The 23,236-nt window shown below is 41.0% G+C and overlaps 1 protein-coding gene across 1 annotated transcript in view; it reads right to left on the bottom strand.

The window, feature by feature from the left end:
* Nucleotides 1–10,472: 10,472 nt before the first annotated feature.
* Nucleotides 10,473–23,236, bottom strand: part of ccser2a (coiled-coil serine-rich protein 2a) — a gene marked incomplete at its 3' end in the record, with an annotated part of 50,242 nt that continues 37,478 nt past the window's right edge. The window contains exons 10-12 of the mRNA XM_083922462.1: nucleotides 16,612–16,696; nucleotides 15,227–15,396; nucleotides 10,473–11,207 (exon numbers count right to left, since the gene is read on the bottom strand). Of these exons, the coding sequence (XP_083778588.1) occupies nucleotides 10,473–11,207; nucleotides 15,227–15,396; nucleotides 16,612–16,696 (990 nt within the window). The remainder of the gene's footprint in view (nucleotides 11,208–15,226; nucleotides 15,397–16,611; nucleotides 16,697–23,236) is intronic.

Genomic DNA, 23,236 nt, shown 5'->3' with positions numbered 1-23,236 from the left:
GTCAGCTCTTTACTGTCTTATCTAATAAAAGCAAAACAGCCTCACTTTTGAAAAGAAAAAACTTACAAAACTTTTCTCTAAAATGATTTAAACTTAATAAATAGTTAAAATCTAAGATGTTGTACTGGACGTAGCCTTCACACAAAACTGAATATTGCACAATCAACGTACGCAAGGCTATCATTTTTATTTTTTGGCTTCTTGCTTAAGTGATCATCACTGTATATTTCAAACTGATCATGACAGCCATGCATAGCAATGAGTGTCCGTGTGTGAATTAAAGCGTCAGAATGAGAAGGTCCTGTCCGAGAGGAGGGAGAAGTCAAACAGCTGTCAGGGGATCCAATTATGTTCATGTTCGTCTGCCATCCCACAGCAAACACACAATGTTGTGCACCCCCCCAAACCTTCTCTCTGCACTCAAGTTAAGCCGTCTTGCCTGCAGCGTTTGTAAATATTTGAAAGTATTGCTGGAGGAAGAGAACAAGCCTGGCATTTCTCCTTCAAGGGAAGTGGCCTTGTATCCTGGTGGCAGAGAGTCTGCCTGAAAACATAACATAAGTCAAATCCACAAAAGGCCCTCTGTGCCTTTGTCACTGCTTAACTGTTTAAGACACGGTGCGCAAAGAAGGACCTACAAGTCCTGATTTAAGAGATTAGCTGGCGCAAGCACCCGTCATTTTTTTATTATCAGCTCTCTGAGATGACATGAATCAACAGTGAAAACTCAGTGGAGTAAATGTGAAGACTCAAATATCGTAATACGATCTTTTTCAGCCATATGAGCTCCACCAAGTGATCAGAAAATATTTTTAAGCAGGTGTAATGTAAAACTCGTCAAATGAAGTTGCATTCGAGTGAACAACTACCTCCCACACAACTGAGAGAACAGTTAATGATAAACACAGGAACCTGTGACATACCCCTATACAATGTGCTATATAATTGCACTAAAACTGACTGAGATGCAAACTTCCAGCTGTCAGCTTTAGTCTCATCAAAGATCTTCTGCAGCACAACCAAGTACATCATCAAACTACTCATTTAGCCCTGCCTAGTCCCTCCATTAACCCTGCTATACGCCTCACTACTGTATAATTACCATAAACAGTGTCCTTTACCTTTTATGCACCACTCGCCACTACTGTACTCAGGAACTTTTGGACGCCCCCACGTAAGAGTACACATCCTTGTTTATCAGTCACTCAATATGGCAGGTTTTCCTTTCACACATGCCTCGCAGACCTTAAATTATCTTAACATTACCTAGAGGAGCTGTATGTGAGAACACAAATGTCTCAATCAGTTGGATCTGACGTTAAACACACTCTGTATCCTGCCAACTGTGTGAATAGAGTAGGTCATTACCCCTCTGAGCGGTTGTTCCTTGTTCCTTGTTTTCACCTTGTTGCATTTATAATACAAAATCTAGTAAAGAAATGATTGCTGTCTGGCTTGAGGAGACTTCATCTGGCTACATACACAAATTATGAAGAGCAGGAGAGATGTACCTGTCAGATTGAAATATGGGATTATTTGCTCACAAAGATGAATCTTCCCTGAGCGATAGCAATAAACCGATTAATCGATCAGCTTATTGATCAGGCGGATTAAGAACCTGACAAAATTGGCATTGGCCAATGCCTGTGCTCATGAGGCAGATTAACAAAAATGTCTGCAGGCACAAGCCTTCAACCAGCTAAACAAGCTTACAGGGCTCGAAAAACTTTTGTATGGGCATCCCCAAACCCCACTCCTACTGCCAACGAGTAAACATTCTTAAGTAATTATTATAAATAATAATATATTCTAAAAGTGTTGTCTTTTATCTGATGCAAAAAACAAATGATATTGATTATACATGATATATATCTGAATATCAGCATCAGTGACTGAAAAAAAAACATATGGGTCAACCACTTCTGAGCAGAATTTGCATCTACTGTTACATTTAAAATATTTCTGAAATTAGCCAAACTTTGGGGTTTCAATTGAATTAGTGATATATTATTTTTTAATTAAAGGAACTTCACGATAAGGGTTATCGTGTAAGGGCAGCAGATAATACCATTACATTTTTAAATTAGTGATAAGTAATTGAACGTGCACCGCACTAGATAGACTGTGAGCTTAAAGTAAGCAGGAGTTGGAAAAGCAAAGTAAGCTGTGCAGTTAAAACTCTTTGGCTTGAGTAGAAATATTGTTTTCTTTAGCACAACAAAAGCCCAGCTGATATTACATATTAATATTACAGGGAAATAACCATTTAATTGAGCTGTGTGCAGGATAATAATATTTACATCTCTAAAGCCAATTTACATAATTATGTCCTACAGAGTTTGCAGTGGGCCTGGGGAAATCGCCCCAGACAACAGCAATCCAATCAAGTGGTTGAAAAAAAAATATGCCTCAACAAATTCAGCCCATGAAATTTCACCCCATGACACTTTAGACACATCAGCCCACACATATTTCATCTCCAAGGAAACAACATGAAAGCATACAAATAAACATGCCAAACAACCATGGGAAAAATACATAGTACAAGTCACATGAACACAGACATTGCACATGGTGGATACAGCAGTACAATTGTGGCCACAGCTGATGTGATTAAAGGCAGACCAACAGAGTGCAGCTCCAACATAATCATTTGTCAACAAACGTCTTCTCAAGGCTCATAGTGGCAGGCGAGCTTGTTTACACCAAGCCCCCACCACAGCGAATTCTACGTTTGTCCAATGTGGAAGTGCCGAAAAATGCAGTTTGAGTTTTGCGAGTGGCCACTGGGGACAGGTTTCCTTATACAAAAAAACATTCTAGTCTGAATGTTTAGGACATATCTCCATGGCAACACTGAGGGGAGTGTTTTTTTTGCACCAGGCTAGTTTAGTTTCAATTTTATTGAAGGTTAAAGTTTAGGAATAATTAAGCCTTGGCCTCTTGAGTGATAGCTAGCCCTGGCCCTCACTTCCCCTCGGAGGCTAGTTGTCAGGGGGTTATTCCCTATGTTCCCTGGGTCCGACATCAGACCCATTTTCCCCAAAAGGGTCCAATGTTCCCTGGTCGCATAAGCCTCTGCCTTCGCTGATTCAGCTTTTTTTTAGGGCTACAGGTTACGCTTAGGGTTAGGGTGAGGGGCAGGATTAGGGGGTACGGTTGGTGTCTACATAGGCCTATTGGCTGGGGAATTCTGCAATAACAGACCGGGGAACATGAACTGTGACAAGGGCAGTCAAAAATAAAGCTGTGAGCGTAGGACCTTTTTTGGGAAAAGCAGTGAACATCAGACCCTTTTTTTTTTTTTTTAAAAAAGGGTCTGATGCTCCCTGGTCACATACAAAGCGGGGAACATAGGACCCGGGGAACATAGGTACACTCCCTTGTCAGGATAAGCATACTAACTCCATCACCTTGAACTCGACTGCGGCCATTTGTGTAGTGTGCTGTATTTACAACGAATTTGCGTGTTACAACCATAAACTGCATATTAATTAAGAGGTGTTGGTGTCACAACGTGTAAGCTCTATGGGGATGGACATGATTTAACTGCTAGAAAGACGAGTAACTTGTGTGTATGGATGTTGTCAAAGCACTTTGTAAACTTAGCTGTGTAAATGTAGCGGCAGCTGTCTGCGGCAATGTTAACAATATACTGTAGTTAGCTAAATGAGCAGGGCAGCAGAGTAAAGTTATGCGGACAATTTGTGGATTAAATAGGCCGCCATTTTAAAAAGGGGGAGTAGCTCAAGTTCCCCCCTGATTGTGAGCACAGTGTAGTAATTGGCAAAGTCATAGAGAGGGGGAAGACACTCCCCTTCCGGTGGACCCCATGGGAGTTCATTTCTGGAAAAATGTGAAGGCTGCAGTGAACATGGAAAGACAAACATTTATTTGATCCATAATTTAGCATGTCAAGAAAGTTTCTCGTAGGTTTGTGATAGTACCACTTAGTTTTTGGCGTGAAACCAGTGAACTATAGCCTACATCTTTCGTCTCACACTGTACATCATCTTTGCTTGTTGAGCATTACGTGACGTGTTTTATCAAGCGACTATTTTTATCAATGGAAGCGAAAGAACGAGAAAGACCCGCCATTCAGTAAAACACACACAGGGGCACTGTGGCAAACTGCTTTCTTGACTTACAAAAATATATTTTAAATTAACAAACATACGTGTAATTCATGGCACAATTTAAAGAGAATCAAAACAATGATTTGTCTCTCCCCATTCACTACCATAGCCTACATGTTTTGAACAAAATAAGGTCCCATGATGGTCCACCGGAAGGGGAGTGACTTCACCTCTCTGTTTGTTGTAAATCTTTAGATAATCAGTGTCAGAAAATGGGGTGTTTTTTATTATTTATTTTCTTCCTGTCTGTGGGTCGGGTTGAGTGATTAATAAATAACCTCAAAATGATTTTTAATCTATTTAACTCAGTGAACCAGAGGGGCCAAAACTTCTTTAAATTCTAGTAGAAATAAATACTGTATTAGGGGAAATTAGTATAAATTATGCACATAAAAGATCCTTCTGCAATATATCTATTTCATTGAACGTGATCATAAAAAACAAGTAGTTTGAGTTCATTAACATTTATGCTCACAGTTAACTGAATAGAAGCACATTCATAAAGGTGGAAATACATGATTGTACATCATACAGGTATAAAACTATACTATATGTACCGATACAGTTACTGACATTCCTTGCAGGGTGGGTCGTGTCTGGCTGTAACAGTCACACAGAAGAGTCGTTTAATGGCTTTCTTCACAACCTGACTGTCCCTGCTGAGGAATCAAGGGGTCTTAGGTTTAAATCACAATATTATGAGGCTATGAAAAGCTGGAACATAAATGTGTGGGGAAAAGATGATTTTTAAGGTGAACTGAAAAACTAGATGGTAAGGGCTGATAGAAGTACTCAAGTGGAAAAACAACATTTTATGGAACAGAATGTGCACTTTCCTAAATATTATCCATAAACTTACTCCCCTTAACCCGTGTTGTCTGAGGAGCAACCTGCAGTACTCTCAGCATAACTCAGTGAAAATCTGTAACAAACATTTGACAGTTTATGACAAAATAGCCTGGCTTCCGTTCAAGAGCAACCCTTTTGCACTCCATCTACCTCTTTTCCAAGTTAATGACAGTGCCACGCTACTCCTTGCTGTTATCCACCCATCATCTCTGATGGACTATATGCAAGGTGTACAAGGGCTGCATAGTTTGTAATGAATAGAGATGAGTTAATCTACTTAGTCTAATTTAAGTGACAAGAACGGACGTGCCTTTTGCTTTAAGGCCTGAACATTGGTTAAATTTCCGTAAAAGTGACCCTCCGACACATATTCTGGGGCTTTGTGTTTGCCTTTGAAGTTTGTTGATGTGAGCAGAACAAAAGCGTGACAATTTATCTGAAATAAAAAAAATCAAACAACGCCACATTAGTTTCATAATCATACTTTATTTCCACATAAAAATCCACCAGTGGACCTCAAGCAAAAGAAACTGAGATGAGGTTTCTGTTCTCTTGACCTTAGGTCAGCAGCTTTATGTTTGTGTGTGTGTAAGCGTTGGCAAGGATCCAAAACCCAGATCAATGAATGGTATTGACTGCAGCAGCACCTCCCACCAGAGGACCAGAGATTTCACCTGTGACCTCTCATTAATGGCGCAGCACCATCTTGATACTTGATGCTCTGGTGTTTAACATTTTGCTTGACCTACAGTTAAGCATTTAAGGTAAAAGTGTCTGGAGGAGGCAAGCAAATTCGATGGAAACAAATTAATGTGATAAAAAAAAAGAGGTGACAAAGCTCCATTTGCCACTAACGGAAGATTAACTGAAACGCCCTTGTCAGTTGTTTTTTTTCAACCTTTATTTCTGTCTCACACGGCTTCCTAGAAAATACTGTTACCTTTGCAAACAGACACACTTCGAAGGAAAATAAATATATATGGTATTGTAAAACCAAGTGACTTCTAAATGCAGTTTAATGTTATTTCAGCATCAACAACCAATGTCATTTAAAGTGCCTCGGATCAGACTTTCCAAAAAGCTTTATTTGCTTTTTTATCATTTGCATAAAAGGTTGCTAAAAACAAAGCGTGGCATTTCCTCATGCTTTTGCTTCAAACACTATTGCAGTTTACTGGAGACAGCGCTCAAAAACTGAGAGTAGCTGATAGTGGAGATTATGTAGTTTTATATACAGTGACCTTGCATATTACGGGAAGAAAATATGAACAGCTACACTATAATATGTGATTTATGTGCAAACACTTGAAACTGTTATAGACATTCAGCTTTGTTGAAAATGACAACGTTAACACTTGAGTGGTTAATTAGTAACTGCTGTAAAAGTATGTCAATGGACTGTACTGTATTAAATATGCTGAATCAGAAGTTAAGGATAAAAGTGGACAAAAGGCAAAACTTTAAACCATCTTCAGGAGCAGGTAGAGGTGGCTAGTTTAAAAAAAACAGTTCCCAATGGTTGTTTTAAACTTGCATTGACTTCATTTTTTGGGCTACTTGGAAGCAGCAGAAACGACCTGTAAACGAATATGTTCGCAAACATTAGCGTACAGTATTTACTCATTTAGCAGATACGCAGCATTCATTTGGAGTCATGTTTGTGTCCATCTATATGACGAATGTAAGTCCAATATTTCTTCTCCTTTCTGCTGTATTTTGCTAGAATCTGCTACCTGCTAATATGGCGCAGGGCAGGTTTATAAGAGCTGTTTTACTGAAAATAAATTACGTTGCTGTTAGTGAACTCAAACAGTAAAGCTGCGGGCTGTACAACCAAAACAATAACTGCAGTGTTACAGTAGGTGATGATTATCTGTGGGTTTGTCACTACAAGTGACTCTTTTTTCATAAAAATAGTCATTTGATCTATTGCTAATAAAAAAATATAAATTACAGCAGCTTTAAAGTAAAACCGAAAGCTTGAAACCACAAATATGCATCTGTCTGTGTTTAGTTTAGTAACTCTACTATATATTATAAATGTCAGTGGATTTCCTGGTTACAAGTCAAGTTGCTGTACATGTTCATTGTATTGCATGAAAACATAAATAGAGATAAATAATGTGCCGAAATGCAGTCCTGCGCCATTCAGGGTAATAATATAGAATGACATGGCTCCTTTTCCTGTTGTGCAGTGCAGCTTAATAATTTTTGAGTCTTATCTCAAAACAAAGTGAATCTAGATCCTGCATTAGAATTGATCTGAGTTGCTACAGAGAGCCCAGCAGTGGTTTTGTCATAGCAAAGCTAGCAAGACTGATTGGCTTGACTGCTTAGCTGAACAGAGACATTGATTTGGAGATAGGGAATACAGCACAGGGAGAGAAGGATGTCGCTGCCCTGCTTTCCCTGGCATGGCTTTGCCTCTGGCCTGTGCGTAGACACATCTCTCATACACATACACACCCCTTTCTAAGAGAGAAACACTGGCAGCCAGAGGTGTCTGGAGACACATATATACATACATACGCGCACATATGCGCACGCACGCACGCACGCACGCACACACACACACACACACACACACACACACACACACACACACACACACACACACACACACACACACACACACACACACACACACACACACACACACACACACACACACACACACACACACACACACACACACACACACACACACACACACACACACACACACACACACACACACACACACACACACACACACACACACACACACACACACACACACACACACACACACACACACACACACAGGGCAACATTGATTTCCTGTTTGGCATTACTAAGCAGTGAGTGACACAGCTGAGGGGATAGGGTTATTCTCCAGACCACAGTGCAGACAAACAAAACTCGCTATGTATTCTGTGTCCCTCTCCTCTCTAGTACACACCTTCACGACATTTTATAGACAAACATTCACAAGCAGGAAGGTCTGCCAGAAACTGTTTATCCCGGTCATAGCACCTTCACCATTTCATCTCTACATCTATTATTCCTTGCGCTCTCCTCACAGAGATAAGATGAGACAAGGGAAGACAGAGCATCTTCTTGTCTTTCCCTGTGTGTCTTTCTCATTCTCTGTATGCATCTCTCTGTCTCTCTTTGGGTTTTATCTTGGCTTTACATAGCGGTGTTGACTGCTGGTTTGGCACAAACAGGTAAACACGTTTTATCAGCCACATGGATCCACATTTCCGGCCTCTTACCATTTCCAGGGTAATCTAGAGTTGGCCACCTTTTTTTGGCTACACTGGACAGATGGATCAGTGTGTATTCGGAGAGCTACCAAAACAACACCTTTGAGCATTCTGCTATAGAATTCAAAGTGTATGTACAGTGGCGCACTAGTTTGGCTTCTTGGAAGTGCAAACTGATGTGTGTGTGTGCGTGCTCCCTCTGAGTTCCATGTCTCTTTGAGTTTTGTCAAGAGCTCCTGTGCATGTGCGTCTATGTAACTTGCGTGTCCGGATGTGTATGCGTGTGATATGTCTGTGTGTGTCTCTCTCTGTCTGTCTCACTCTGTCTATGTAGGGTGCATTATTGGATGCAGTAGACCGGACAGTGCCAGAGGCGTACACCAAGCGGCCACGCGGCGTGACAGAGAAGAGAGCATAGCTGCTGTCAGAAGGCCTTTTTAACACACTGCTGCTCTCCATTCGGGGACATTTCGGGAGTGTTTGACTGCAAAAGGACTCCGCAAAGGAGGGATAAACACAATTCTCAAAAAGTCCCACAGAAACACCACTAAAACCCTGAAGGCTCCCTACCTGAAAATACCACACTAATACCTTTGATGTTCCCAAAGAGATGTGCAAGAGAGCGAGAGGAAAGAGACGAGGGGAAAACTACAACAGCTCAGACACTCAAACACACACATACACACCTGGCAGCAGCTTCACATGTCTAATGAGCCCCTGTTAGCTGATGTTTCCATGCGTGGGTCATTGAGGGAGTTCAAGGAAGTCAGTGTGTATTGCAAAAATGTCCCTATTAACAAGTTATTTAATAGACTCCCAATTTTTTCTCCTTAAATGCCATTTTTCCTAAACTGAGTTAATAAGAAAGGAATCAAATTATAATGTCTTCAAATTATGCAATTTTTTTCCCTCTTAAAAAGCAATTTCATACATGTTTGTATACAATTGTATATTGTGTAGTTTACGTTTTTGCGAGAAATGTATTTGCTTTAGAAAAAAGTGACTTTTCCTGACATTGCTGGCAGATGTTTTGTGTTGTCCTTGTCTAATAGTTAAGATTACAAGACGAGCTATTAAATTAGCTTCGTAACAAGCTTTCTCCTCTCTCATCTTACATCCTTTTTGATCTTCACTGTTTTCTATCTACAAATGCACAAGGTAGGTGTACTCTAACATAGGTGTTAGAGTACTGTGTGCGTTTGCACATAAGCCTATGTTGTATCTGAGCATACTTAAGTGAATGCTTAATTAGGCTGCACTTTATTGCTACATTATGACAACTGATTTGTCACTTTCACACTGTTTCTCCTAATCATATCCCCACCACCAGCATGGTATTATTTTTTATAACCCTATATTTAGGTCTGAGTTGCATTCACACAGAAGGTCTGAGACCCCATTTGCTAATAGGTGCTGTTTACTGTAGGTTCACTCAGGATGTAAGTATAGCAAACTGAACTAGAAAACATGTATGCCCCTGACCTCTATGTCTCTCATCTCCACTTCTATACAGCACATCCACTCACACCCATACACAAACACGTATTTTCCTTCTGGGAGTAACAGCTCCAGAACCCTTTGACAGATTTGTTTTTCAGTCTAGCCCCCTGTTCCACTTCTGCTAATGTTTTATTCTTTCTTTCCCACTTATTGTTTTTGCCTCATTCTTCCTCTGGGCCTTCTATTAAACTGCAAAAAGGTCACATGCATGTCATCTCCATGTTCAAAACCAAATACACCTCGGTGTCAGGGGCTAAAGCTGTGAGAGGACAAGTGAACTTATACTTTTAAATTTGAAAACAGCCAGAAGATATTATAAAACATAACTCAAGCTGACTTCTCTGAATGGTAACACTCTTTTTAACACTCAGCAGTATTTATGTGCATGTGCAAGGCTTGTAAAATGGACATTTCGTCTTCTATAAATCCCCCTCAATCTAAAAACTGTCATATACCCCAATGTTTTTGCTGTGAAAATAAGATCCTGCTACAAACTATATTTCCAACATTCAGTTGGGCTGAACTTTTAACTGCTGAATTGGAAACAATACAGCAGTCACAATACCAATGGCAATGACACAGACAGTCCCTGAATGGTCCATTTGGGTTAAATAGCTCAGTGTTTGTTCCTTTGATGTACAAAGAGTAAAACAATCGCACTGTTATTATGGCTGGGGAGAGAAAGGGGATTAATATCAATGTCAGAGTGATTCTAGTTGATGGGTGAGTTTGAGCTCATTCAGGGAATCTTTGGCTTGGGGAGGCATGAGCGACTCAAAGGGACCAGGATCTTGGCTGACCCTGGGTCTTTGAGCGTCCCCTGATCGGGCTCCTCCAGGCTGGAGTTGGAGCACTGTGGATCCCTGAAAGGCTCTGATGCTCTGCGAGGAGGAAGCAATGAAGCACGACAAATACTTAGAGCCTGAACCTGGGGTCCAGAGTTAAAGCAGGGAAGGCCTCTAGATGGAGGGGGCAGCTGCTTGGTCTGGTTAGCCAGAGGCCCAAAGGAGCACCTCGCCTTCATAGAGGCAAAGCCACCAGTGCCCCCTGGCTTGAGTGAAGGGAGAGACACACGCTTGTGTAGGCGAGGAGGCTGCAGCATGCGAGGGCTAGTGGAACCAGCAGATTTAGGAGTGACAGAACTCTGCGGTATCACAGCAGGGGCTTTCCATTCTAGCTGTGCTGCAGACAGAGCTGCTGATGCTGGACAGTCTCTGGCAGTTACTTCCTGTGGAGCTCCAAAGCCTGGGCAGCGGAGGTGGGTGCTGAGAAGATGACTCAGCTCGTCAGGGTTTGCAATCCCAGACACATCTGCCGAAAGGTCCTCAAGAAGACGGTCAGCGCCTGTACGCCTTCCTTCTTTTGATTTTCTCCTTGTGAGGTCACTGCGGCCCTCGGTGCGGGGAGATTTTACTTGTCTTTCCTGGTGGAGGTGCTCGTTGAGGCAAAGGTTGAAAGGCTGTAGTATTTGAGGCTGCAGAAAAGAGGAAAGATATATAAATTAGATATTTCTTTAGATAGTTATAAAACAGTCGGCTTAATAATGAGGCATAACTCTGAGTTGTTTTTACACGTTCTAGAAATGGCTAGATTTGAAAAATGTCCGCTTTTTTGTGTCTCTGATCCCTGCGGAATCCAGGCTTTTGAATATTCTGTAAAGGAAATTCTAAATCAAAAAGCAAACTGAAAAATATGCTTTCTTTGCCTTGTTTATTTACTTTTTAACTATGGCAGTAACTGAACTATTCCTAGAATGGGAGAGGCAAAGCCACAGAGGAGGTCCTGATTCAGCACTTAAAACAAGCAGAGTGCGTGGGATCTAGTGAAGTCTTTGACTCATTTCAAGTTCGCTGCTGCAGAGGTGCTTCTAAACATTCACACTGAGAGCTACGATGCCCGCTGCCTGTATGAGAACGTGCTGAGTTGTTAACAACATGAAATTTAGACCAACTGTGGGGTTGTCCTCCACCAGGGGACAGAACACAAATTCATGAACACCTGTACAATGTAATGCAATTTCATAACAGTCCTGCGGCAATTTCTGTCTCAGTGAAGCTTATTATGATCAATATGTGTTAGAGAGCTGCTAATTATCCAGCACGACGAAACAGCAAAGTACCACTTCAAAAGAGTTCAATTAACACCTCTCTGACAGACACAACAAAAAACTCATTACAGCTTAACAGAGTTAGCATTTGATTCAATACTCCTGGATTGGGTTGCTATTGAGTCGTTCTTTATATATTTGTCCACTCACTGGATGCTTTATTTGTTTTAGATCGAATAATTCACAGATTCTAAATACTTTTTGCATCACAGCTCTACTTTTAAAAGTAAAGTAGATCATTTTGCTTTTATAAGAGGTACCTCTATATGCCACCATAAAGTAAAAACTATTCTGCGCCATACTTCCAGAAGAATGCAAGGCCAGCAGTGTTTATTAGTCCACATTAGACCACCAGCAAGGGCGGAGTTGCTAACATCAGAAAAAAAGTCAATATTGAACTATATATGAATATTTCATACAATACGAGAACGCTTTCAGAATCATAACATTTCTAATGTTAGCCTAGTTAGTTTGAGACAGATTCTGTAAGGCCTACTGACTATATCACTGTTTTACCATCAGAAATCAGAAGACTGGCCTTTTTCCATCAATGTCCTTTGACCAAAACTGAACAATCTAAATCCACCTGGGGCCATCCAGCTACTGTAAAGAATAAACCCAGTCTTAGCAGAAACTTACCCTCTGTAAGTTGAAAGTAAAAGGATCTCAGAGGATGTGAATATATAGTTGTGCAGGTCAAGCTGTTCTGCCTGTTTCTCCATAGTCATAGTCATTTATATTGTGGCTGGGAGTGGATGTTCGAGGCCACAGCTCCATCTCCTGGTCCCCTGCCACAATGCGTCCTCTAGCCTGTTGCAAAACCCTTGTCCAATTCTTAGTGTGAGTTTGTTGTTGCATTTATTTCAAGCAAAGTAGAACCGTTTTTTGTTTTGTTTTCCAAGGTCAGTAATCTAAAAACTTCTGACTGAAGAATGTTTCTGTGGCATTTCCACAATAGCTCGAATTAGTCTGTCACTCAAATCAGAGAGTGAGCACTTCCTACTGACTCATAGTCGAAAACAAAATAAAGACTTTGTTGTAATCCACAAATTACAGGTGTCACCAAAGTAAATGGACACAATAAATCAGAGTTTATTTTTATAGATGCAGGTTGTGTACTATTTGTCAGTTTGGACAAGAAAATCAATACCAACTGAAATTCAAATTCTCATAGGACTACTGCGAAGATACCTTTATATATTTAGAGTCGGCACAGCTGGAAGGAGCCTCTGATGGTGAATATGCAGTAGCTATAGGGTCACAGTCGATAATTATTGGCATCTACAGCTGTCTGCTAGAGATACTAATAACCAACATCTCTTCACTGCACTGCCAAGAAGGCCATAGCTCACTAATGATAGCCATCACTTGAATATAGATGTTCTTTCAAACCAAGAAAGATGCATATTTGAAGCACCTGGAAGGGCCCACCATTATCAATCTCATCTCCAGCCTCTCTCCCTGTGAAAAATGGCTGTGTGATTAGAAAAGAAACATGCAAGAATTTAAATAAAGATGTAATTGATCCCCATTATGTCCGTCGAAAGACAATGTATTTGTAGCACATTAGCAGATCTGAGTAGCAATATGGTGGCACCTCATTTCATAGCTAGACTTTTTAGTATCATTTAATATAGGTGGTTGTGAGTATGGTGATTTGACTTGTGGTTAATTGTGGTTGGAAATAGTGTGAGAGCAGAGGATGTGTGATTTGAATTTTACTCGCTGTGCTTAACTGCTGTGATAGGGGGGTAGGAATGAAGGCGATTGCTCAGAACAGCAGTAATATACACTCACGTCCCATAACACAGGGGGATTCTTAAATGTTATTCCTTTCAATAAACTTCATCCAAATCTTTCAAGGTAAACACCTAGAATAATAAAGCACCTGTTCAATGAATAAAATATAGAAAAAGAAAATCCACAGAGAGATTTACCCATGCATGCATAACAGTTCTCATATACTTAATTTGATAGGATGGAACAAATTAAGCCACCAAAATGAAAACAGTAAATGAAATGACCACAGACCACAACTAAAAAGTATCACACTGTCACTTTCATGAGGAAGAGTAGACCAAAGTACAGATGAACAAAAGCAAAACTCCAAAAACAACTGAAAATCAAACGCAAAGCATGCAGAAGTAGAGGGGCATGCTTTAGTCGTGCCTCAGGACTCAAACCACAGCCCAACGTGCAGAAGGTGAGGGCAGACTGCATGTTAAAGAAACGTTACTGTACCACGCTGTGTCAGTGAAGTACTGCACAAGGTGCTCCACTCCTTGTCATAGGCATTATGTATGAAGAGGCAAAGGTAGAAGAGAGAAAACATGGGATAGTCAATGGTATTTTTTCAGTGAGAACAGAGGTGAGATGAGGAGAAAACAGGGTTAAAAGACGAGTGGGTAGAGAGAAATGCAGGAGTGGGGGGGGGGGGGGGGTGTCATGTAAGACAGATACTTGTTGGAGTTAAGAAATACTGAATTAACAGCCAGCCACAAGAAAATGTCACACATTAGCTCAATAAACAAACCAATGTAACGCAAAGAATAACAATTATATTTTCGATTCTAAAGACCTTCATTACTGTAACAAACTGTTTGCAGGTTTGTTCACAGCCAGAGCTCCCAGTGGGAGGTCAGAGCATTAGCAGTCAATTCCGTTGTTTATCATCTCATATCTAAATATAACTGCATACCAGCTATGGTGTCATGTAAGGGATAATGCCCGACGAGGTGTTCATTAACAGAAATGAATCGGACGACGCGGAGGCGTGAACCGTCCGACGCGAGGCGGAGGCTGAGTTGCTTCCGCGAAGTCCGAAGGGCATTATCCCGCTTATACCATGGGCACCTACAAAAGATATAAATATTTAACAAATACTAATACTTTAATGTGCCTTAGAGTTAAAATCGTACGTTTTTATTTTATTTTTACAACTCGAGCGGACTATTTAATATCTCCCGTATGCAGGCGTTGCCAAGCAACGTGGCCATAGCGACCCGCCCGCAGCAGTTGATCAGTGATGGGAAGTGAGATGATGGCTTAACCTTACTGTCCGTGATATAAAGTATCATTTCAGAAGGCCAGTGCACTGCTTACCGCTTGTGTGTGTCCAGAGTTTCCTAAATCGTTTTAATTACAGCAAATATTGTCAACCAGACTCATTCTGATCATCACATACTATTAACATAGTATTTAAAATGGAATGAAACATTTCCATCAATTGTAAAATTTGATAGCGATACAGGCATGTCCACCATCGTGGCATTTGATGGACGGAGATTTGAAGTATATGGCTCGCTACGACCACTGCTTGGGACATTGGGAGACGACGAAATGTTGCTCCATTCTCGTCTGTCATGTACTGACGGAGCTTAGTAAACCTGCAGGCTGCTCTCACAACGATGCCCCGTCACCGACATGATCTGGAGAGTTTCCAGCCCGGCGTCAGGGAGACGACCGACAGCGGTGCTCCGGCGGCTGTGGTTGGTGTAAACCCGCGACACACCCACAAATGACGTCGAGTCTCCGTTGCCACGGTTACCATCTAGCGCTTGAGCCAGCGCAATAATTTAGAACTGTCATCAGGCAATTTGACGGAACGCCTTTCCTAGGTGTAAATTAACACTTCCAGCCAATCAGAATCGAGTATTCACCCACACCATGATATAATACCTGTTTCCTCCTACTGTACAGACACTCTGTTGATATTCGGTATTTTGTTTAAGGTCGACAATCTCCTTTGTTTGTTTGGTTGGAGAGAAATTTTTCACTTTGACTGAACACTGGGCTGTACTCACATATTTGTTGAAACACAAGTGCACTTGAGATCGAAATAACATGAGATGCGCTAAGAGAAAATACACCCGTGCCACATTTTTCTCACATTCCCTCTCGATACAAAGCTGAGCCACACAGGGATAGCTCAAGAGAACACAGCGTGAGTTCTTCTCTTTGTTTCTTTCTTCGTTTTTTTGGTCTTCACTCTCAAAGTGTGTATTTTCTGAAGTCTATTTGCCCATTGTCATTCTCTGCCTCCCCTACTTACTACCTCATAGGCACAACATAATACAAAAGCTTTCACTTCTGTTGTGACATTGCTGTTATTGTTGCAGCAGTCCTGTCCTTTTCAAAGTCAAACTGTTTTAATCGGCAGAAAAATGTTGAAGCTTTAGTTTTTATATCTAAAGCAAAAATCATGTTATTGGCATATTTATAATTTAACCAAGAGCAGAAGATACATCTGCTGTTAGTGAAACTATTATATAATTCATTTTCATAATATATTGACACAAATCCTACTGCAAATTGTAGTAGATATATTATGTTTTTAATGAATGTCTACAACAACAGTTGAAGGGAGTAAAGTGAAGTTTAGAAGGTTTAAAAAGTCGCAAAAGTCAGCTAGTTTCTGACTGAACGCAGCTAATTGAGGGGGAGGTGAAGCTATAAATAGGCAACAGAGGGAAGAGGACACCAAATTAATTGTTAAAGGATAAGAAGTCACACTGCGTTTAGTAAAACAAACAAGAAAAACTGCTTTGCATGCTACTCATCATGTTCCAAATTAATCTAAAAGTAGACATATAGCACAAATCCTCCCGTAATTGCCCCACGAAAAAAAGCTCCTCTAACCTAAACAAAGATATTTCAGTGGTTTAGAGGGTTTTAATTGGAGATAAATCAAACATGCTCCAGTATGTGCAGACCTATGGGTATGTTGATTCATGAAAAGATGAAGAGGCTGCAAAGGATGTTAGTGACTCACTCTGTCTGCGCTGGGGCATGCTGGTACGGGTCAAGCCCTGGTGCTGTGCCTGCCACGGAGACAGCAAGGGGGTGGGCAGCACACCCTACGCAGAGAGAAACACAAAGGACAACAGGCATGACGTACCGCACACACACACACACACACACACACACACACACACACACACACACACACACACACACACACACACACACACACACACACACACACACACACACACACACACACACACACACACACACACACACACACACACACACACACACACACACACACACACACACACACACACACACACACACACACACAAGCATGTTAATATAGAAAACACACATAATCGTAAACACACTGTTAATGAGTATGGGCCGCCCAATTTACACAGCACACTGAAACACACACAGGCAGACATACACACAGATATTTTATTCCCCCTTAGTAGCTTCATTGTTGGAAAAATACACTTATCACACACTGTCGTACAGTGTCCTAACTATTCTGCATTGGCTTATTCGGACTACATACATACAGTCTACAGTATATGAGGTTTACACTCTTTGAAATATTCAACTCAGGATCCTTTTTTTATGGCAGCACTATACCCTCAAATGGAAATACTCAATGTAGAGGCCATGCACACAATTCTGTATCCATGATCCCACAATTGAGTAGGACTGTACCTGAACAGTTTGAAGCTTCATTCATAATGTTGACATTTTAATTCTAAATCAACTTTTGAAATTTGCCTCCAAATCGAGCTGAGCTGAGCAGCTGCCTGCTGAGCCTAGACTCTCATTCGGCTCCCTAAAAAGAGGCCAGCAACCGTAGAGAGAGACAGCGGGGGGAAAAGCAGCATGTGAGAGGCAGCATATTTTCATATCTTACTCTGCTACGCGTACTATGTGCACTTAGTTCTACACCACATCACATTAATAAGCGACTGTTAATTGGAAACTGTTAAAAATCCAAACACTGACATGAAGCAAAACACTGCTTTCTACACCCCTTGCCACTATAACGTGTATTTGTTTTCCATTTTAAAGTGTCTAAAACCCACAAGATTATTTTCTCACATGAGATGATATTATGGCACTCATTCTCCTATTAAACATCCGCTACCTGGAGACGGCTGATTATATTTCTGTTGTTTCTCTCCAGGCCACTATTTTTCCTCTGACTGTATAATTGTTTTTACATAAATAAAGAAAAATCCATTATCAACCATCCCTAGTGCCAAGCCTAAAATACATCACAGGCAGTGCAAAAAACAAGGTGAAACTGGAAAGGACAGCTTTTCCACCCATCACTTTGAAAGCTGAAAGGACATGTAATACAATCTGAAAGATGAAGGGTGGGAGATTTTATAAAGCAGTGATGCCATCATTAGTTGAATATAATATATGTATACTGAATATGCTAAGGATATTTTTTAGCATGTCTTTTGTATATTGGCCTTGTGTTACACACAAAGACAATTTGCTGGGATGGTATATTTACACTTACAATGTAATTAGTTAATTTGAAGGTGACAAATCCATAGGCATCGAACTGTGACAGCTGGAACTGTGACTGTTTACCATAAATGGTACATTTCAGACCGCTTTCTTTATACATTTCGATTCAATTCAATTATTTATAGCGTCAAATCATAACAGAAGTTATCGCAGGACACTTTTAGGTGAGGTCTAGACCACACTCTATGATGTATAGAGACCCAACAAATCCCCCATGAGCAATGGCAGCAATAAAAACATCCTTTCAACAGGCAGAGACTTTGAACTTCAACGATCTGAGGGAGGAGGGAAAGAGAGAAAGAGAGAAATTTGCTCTCTATACTTTCTCCATTTGTCACATTATGCATTCTGTTTTAGACCAGCATCTGTACCTCTGTGCACAAACATGTCCCTGAAAGAACACCATCCCAAACCAAAGCTATTTACAAGCTAAGATCCCTAGCCATCACCAGCAGGCAGAGTGATGGAGCAGCACTGCCATCACGTTAAGCGGACAGACTAAACCTTATCAAATGCTACTTCTTTCCTCAGTTATGGAGAGGGCTGACGCTCAAATAGGAATCTAATATAGTAAAGAGAAGCATTGAATATTTCAGAGGGTAGAAGGAACAGACAGAGAGCAAAAAGATGAGAAGGGAAAGGGAGCAACTTCCCAGCAGGTCCAGCCCAAGCTATTTCAGAGCCCCCCTAGTGCGTCTAGAAGGGGGAGGAATGAGTTCCCCTGATCTGTTCTTGTCCATGTCCTTCCTTGAACACCAACAACTGCTTCAGCGGGAGGCCTTGGCAGAAGCCTCCCGTCGAGGCTTCATTTGCAGAGAGGCAAACCTTAGGCGGTGAGAACAAGAGGATATGTCGGGGGCTCTCAAACGATTCTGACAGTGTCTGGCAGCTTTATTAGACCTCAGCAGCAGCTTAGCCTGTCAATTTCTTTCAGTTTTCCCTTGCTGTGAAGACTCTCCAATGAAGGGCTGACAGAGCTTTACAAGGGCAGGGAGACAGAACTTGTGAAAATGTAAAAGTTGGCCATATTTCATCAAAACTTCTTTTATTTCTCACCCACCAGTAAAGAGACTGTGGGTTTGATGCCTGGTAGTAGTACTTCCGGCTCTTTCCAATAAACACAACTGTTCCCAAGTGGAAAACAAGCAAGGGTTATTTTCCTGTTCACCGCACTCTCAACTTCTTCTGGTTGGTCTTGCCTGCACAGTAGGGGTGAACTATGGTCCTGGCACTGGGGAATACCCTAAACCACCCACACATTACACTCTCCTGGTAAAACTCACACGGTTGTGGAGGAGACATGTGTCTGTCTGCAGCACTCTCAACAACAGTAGGGTTAGCAGTGACAAGGATTGCACTGCATGTGGACTTCAGCAGCACAAAATTCTTTGAGATTAAAAGTGATATATGTATTTAATCTCTTAACAAGCAGCATACAGATAAAAGATAAAAGTTGAGTTTATTTTAACAACAAAAATGCATTCAGGACAGAGCAGTAACAGAGGAGACATCAGGATCGTGTGTGTACTGGAAAGGGTTCAAGAACAGGAAACATTTGTCTTTGATATGACAGTTTTAGGCTTGCATGTTTGAAAAGAAGGTAGGTGCTTAAGAGCTTAAGAACATTGGGTTTTGGCAAGAAAGCTTGAATGACATTTAGAGAACATAAAAAGAAAAAAAGAAATGCAGGGACAGACCAATAAATAATGACAAATAAAATAGAGCAGGTGGCCATCAGTAGTGGTAGTACGTTCAGTAGAGGCCCCTCTAGCTACTGTGCAGAGTCCAAGGCAGAGGGCAAAACTTGGCCAAGTAGGACAAGAATTTAAAAGTAAAAGTTGTTCTTTGTGATCCTCGAACCTTTTTTATCAAATAACAACAGTATTTAGTGGAAACGTGTCATGATGCTAATCCCCTAATCCACTACTCAGAGCTTCTCATGGTTGGCTACAGCTAATACCTCAGGTTTGGCCATAATGTTTTACTCCACAGACTTTGGCAGTTAAATCCTCACCTGTCCAAGATGACTATGCTGTACATTGTGTATTAATGCATGTGCATGTGTGATGGTGTGTCTGTGATGCAAGGGAGCAGACAGAGGGAATGGGGGTGGAGTAAGTAATGTCAGGATCGGAGAGGGGAAAACTTGTTCTTTCAACCTACAGCTTAACACTGATCACTAACCTTGTCCAATCCCCCTACTTCTCCCTTACCCCTATCTCTTCTCTCTGTCTCTCACTGTCACTATGTGTATGTGAGAGAGCAAATTAATCTAATTACAATTGAGTTAAGAAGTAGAGAGGTAACGTCAAAGAATGACAGACAAAAAATATAGGGAAAGAAAAGAAATCAATGAAGCAAGACAAATAATCTGAGAGCAGTGGGGATAAAAATACATGAAGGGTGGTGTGAGAGGAGCAGACGAGGTGAAGAAGAGGATGTTTAAAAGGCAGAGAGAGAGTAGGAGAGCAGCTGTAATTATCTTCTCCGTCTGCCACTGATGAAACATTGCCTATTGTGTTGCTTTTGTTTCACCGCTGCTGCTCATCTGTGTTTGTTTATCTGGGTTATTATCAAGGTCTGCACCCGGGTCCTCAGACCGCTGAAATCCTTGTTCAGTAACACTGAGAGTACCCCGCACTTATGTACAAGAGATACATATGGCAACACCCACCCACACATGCAGACAAACAGGGGCTCTCAAACAACAAAAACCCAAACAGATATACATACAAAAACAAAGCCACGCAGTTTTTCTATTGTGCTTTGTTGGAAATGACTCAAATATAGGGCCGTAATTCAGCATGATCATTTATAGTCTTTCAATGGAATCTATATAATGAAAAAATCATATTGAGATTGTATGATACACAATTACATTGTCTAAATTGACAATGACAAGCACAATATCTCAAATACCCAATGGAAAATCGTCAGTTGTTTGGTTTGCTAGGGACAGCCTCAAAATATATGTCATCTGCCAACAGGTCAGTCAATAGCTATATTCAGTTACAATAGGAATAGTTATTCAACAGTACTATCGGATCGGTATCGAGTATCGGCCAATACGCTCAGCTGATTGGATCGGAAAAAACTGTTTCGGTGCATCTCTAGTTTCAACCTGTAGAGTTGTTACTTATATGTATAAGTATACATATGTAGAGTAAAAAATTCCAATATATATTGGTTTCAAGGGTTCATTTACTCTTTAAGTAGTTTCTAGTGCCACACAGATAATCACTATTTACCCACGTCTTTTTTTTTGACAAGCCATATTGTGTGACTTTCTTTCCCCTGCTTTTGAACTCAAAATGGATTGTACTCTAAGCAGCTGAAATAAGGGAGGTGGGGGAACTGGTGCCCAAGGCACTTTGTTAGGGTTTGTTGCCAATCGCCTTTTTTAGCCTGAGAAGAAGTAAGGAGAAGAGTTCATCACAAACTGTGAAATCGATTGAAGCATCCTACAGAGCAGTGGACAAAAATATTTTGGTTACTGAGAAAAAATGATGGGAATGAATGGATCTCTTGGGGTGAGATGGACTGCTTTAAGACGCATGAAAAATGATCAGTACACCGAAAAGTAAATGCCCCCAAAAACCCATGTCCAAAGGTCACAAGACACAAGCTTATTCTTTTGGTATACTGTTAATCTGTGCTCAAAGCACAGTGCGATTTCTCCTAAGACCAGGTTGAAGTTGCTGGAAAGACTCAGCCAGGGACTCAACTCTAGACCTCCTCGCACCGGGGAGCACATAACTCTGTGGGCAAGTGATAAGGCAACTAGATATCAGCATTAAAGCTATAAAAAGATTATAGCCTTTGGCCTTTGACATCAAAATTATTCTTGGCTGATCCTTTCAGCTTGGCACTCAAAAATGCTATCAGAGGGCAAGAGCTACTTCACTGCTCTGAAATAGCGGCACTTTAAATGTCAGAGGAGCAGAAAATCAACAGGAAAGGGCATTTCAAAGAGCAAGAGGGAAAAAACAATAAAGATGACAGTAGATTATGAATTTGTGTGTGCGCATGTGTGTGTGTGTTGGAGGAAAAGTACTGAAAAGTGAAATAAAGACTTGTCGTGTGTGAGAGTGGGGGGAGGGGTGCAAAAATGGCAAGGGTTAGAAAACGAATTGCTAGAGACACTCAGAAAAAAACATTTTATATACTGTGCGAAAAACAGGAGAGGTGAAAGCGAAGCATTGTTTGAAGAACACCGTGAACCCGGGCTTGCTGAAGGTGCTAAACCTGTCAGTGTGATATCAAGAGCTTTGATACCATCTGAGAGAATGAATAACAAAGAAAGAAACATCCCCCTCTCTCTCTCTCTCTATCATTTGTTTACTCTGTGCTCCGTTTTCTTGTTACCTGTCATAAATAGCAACAAAAAACTCACAGATAACCTTTGAGAGCAATTGCATGCTCTGAACAGTAAAATGTGCTGCAAAATAGTGCAGGAAATAGACTCCACTCTGGATGATGACATTGTAATGTAGATTAAAGGGAGAGAAAGGGGAGGATGGCGGCAAACAAAAACGATATCTAAAAGCAAAAACAGAATCGGGAGAAAAGTTTAAACTCAATCTGGCTGTGTTTTAGTGTGTTATCATACACCAGGCGCTACAGGTCACAGGTGTAATCTTCCCACCATGGAGATGCTCCCAATCGAGCTCAGCTAGCCCTGCTTTGATGGTTGCTAATGTAATTTTTTCTTCTGTACCTTATGGGTACAACAATAAAACATAATTTCGAAAATACTTTTTCAGCACTGCTGACGACACAATTAATCAGGCCTCATTTCTTTAATTTGTTATTACCATTATACAATACTGGAAATATCTTTGGTTGCTTTTTTATATTAAATTATTTTTCCAATGTAATCAATGCAACTCCTTGTGCTTGTGGCGTGTGTGTGTGTGTGTGTGTGTGTGTGTGTGTGTGTGTGTGTGTGTGTGTGTGTGTGTGTGTCTGTGTGTGTCTGTGTGTGTCTGTGTGTGTGTGTGTGTGTGTGAGAGAGAGCAGGTCAATTAGGGGAGTGTTTACTAGGCACCCTGCCTGTGGCACTCCTGCTATTGAATCAATACTTGGCTGCCACACAGCATGCCATTGTGGCA

Source organism: Echiichthys vipera (genome assembly GCF_963691815.1).
Source record: "Echiichthys vipera genome assembly, chromosome: 11".
NCBI classification, from domain to species: Eukaryota; Metazoa; Chordata; class Actinopteri; order Perciformes; family Trachinidae; genus Echiichthys; species Echiichthys vipera.
The sequence above is the reverse complement of the archived record's forward strand: the minus strand, read 5'-3'. Positions and strand labels throughout refer to the sequence as shown.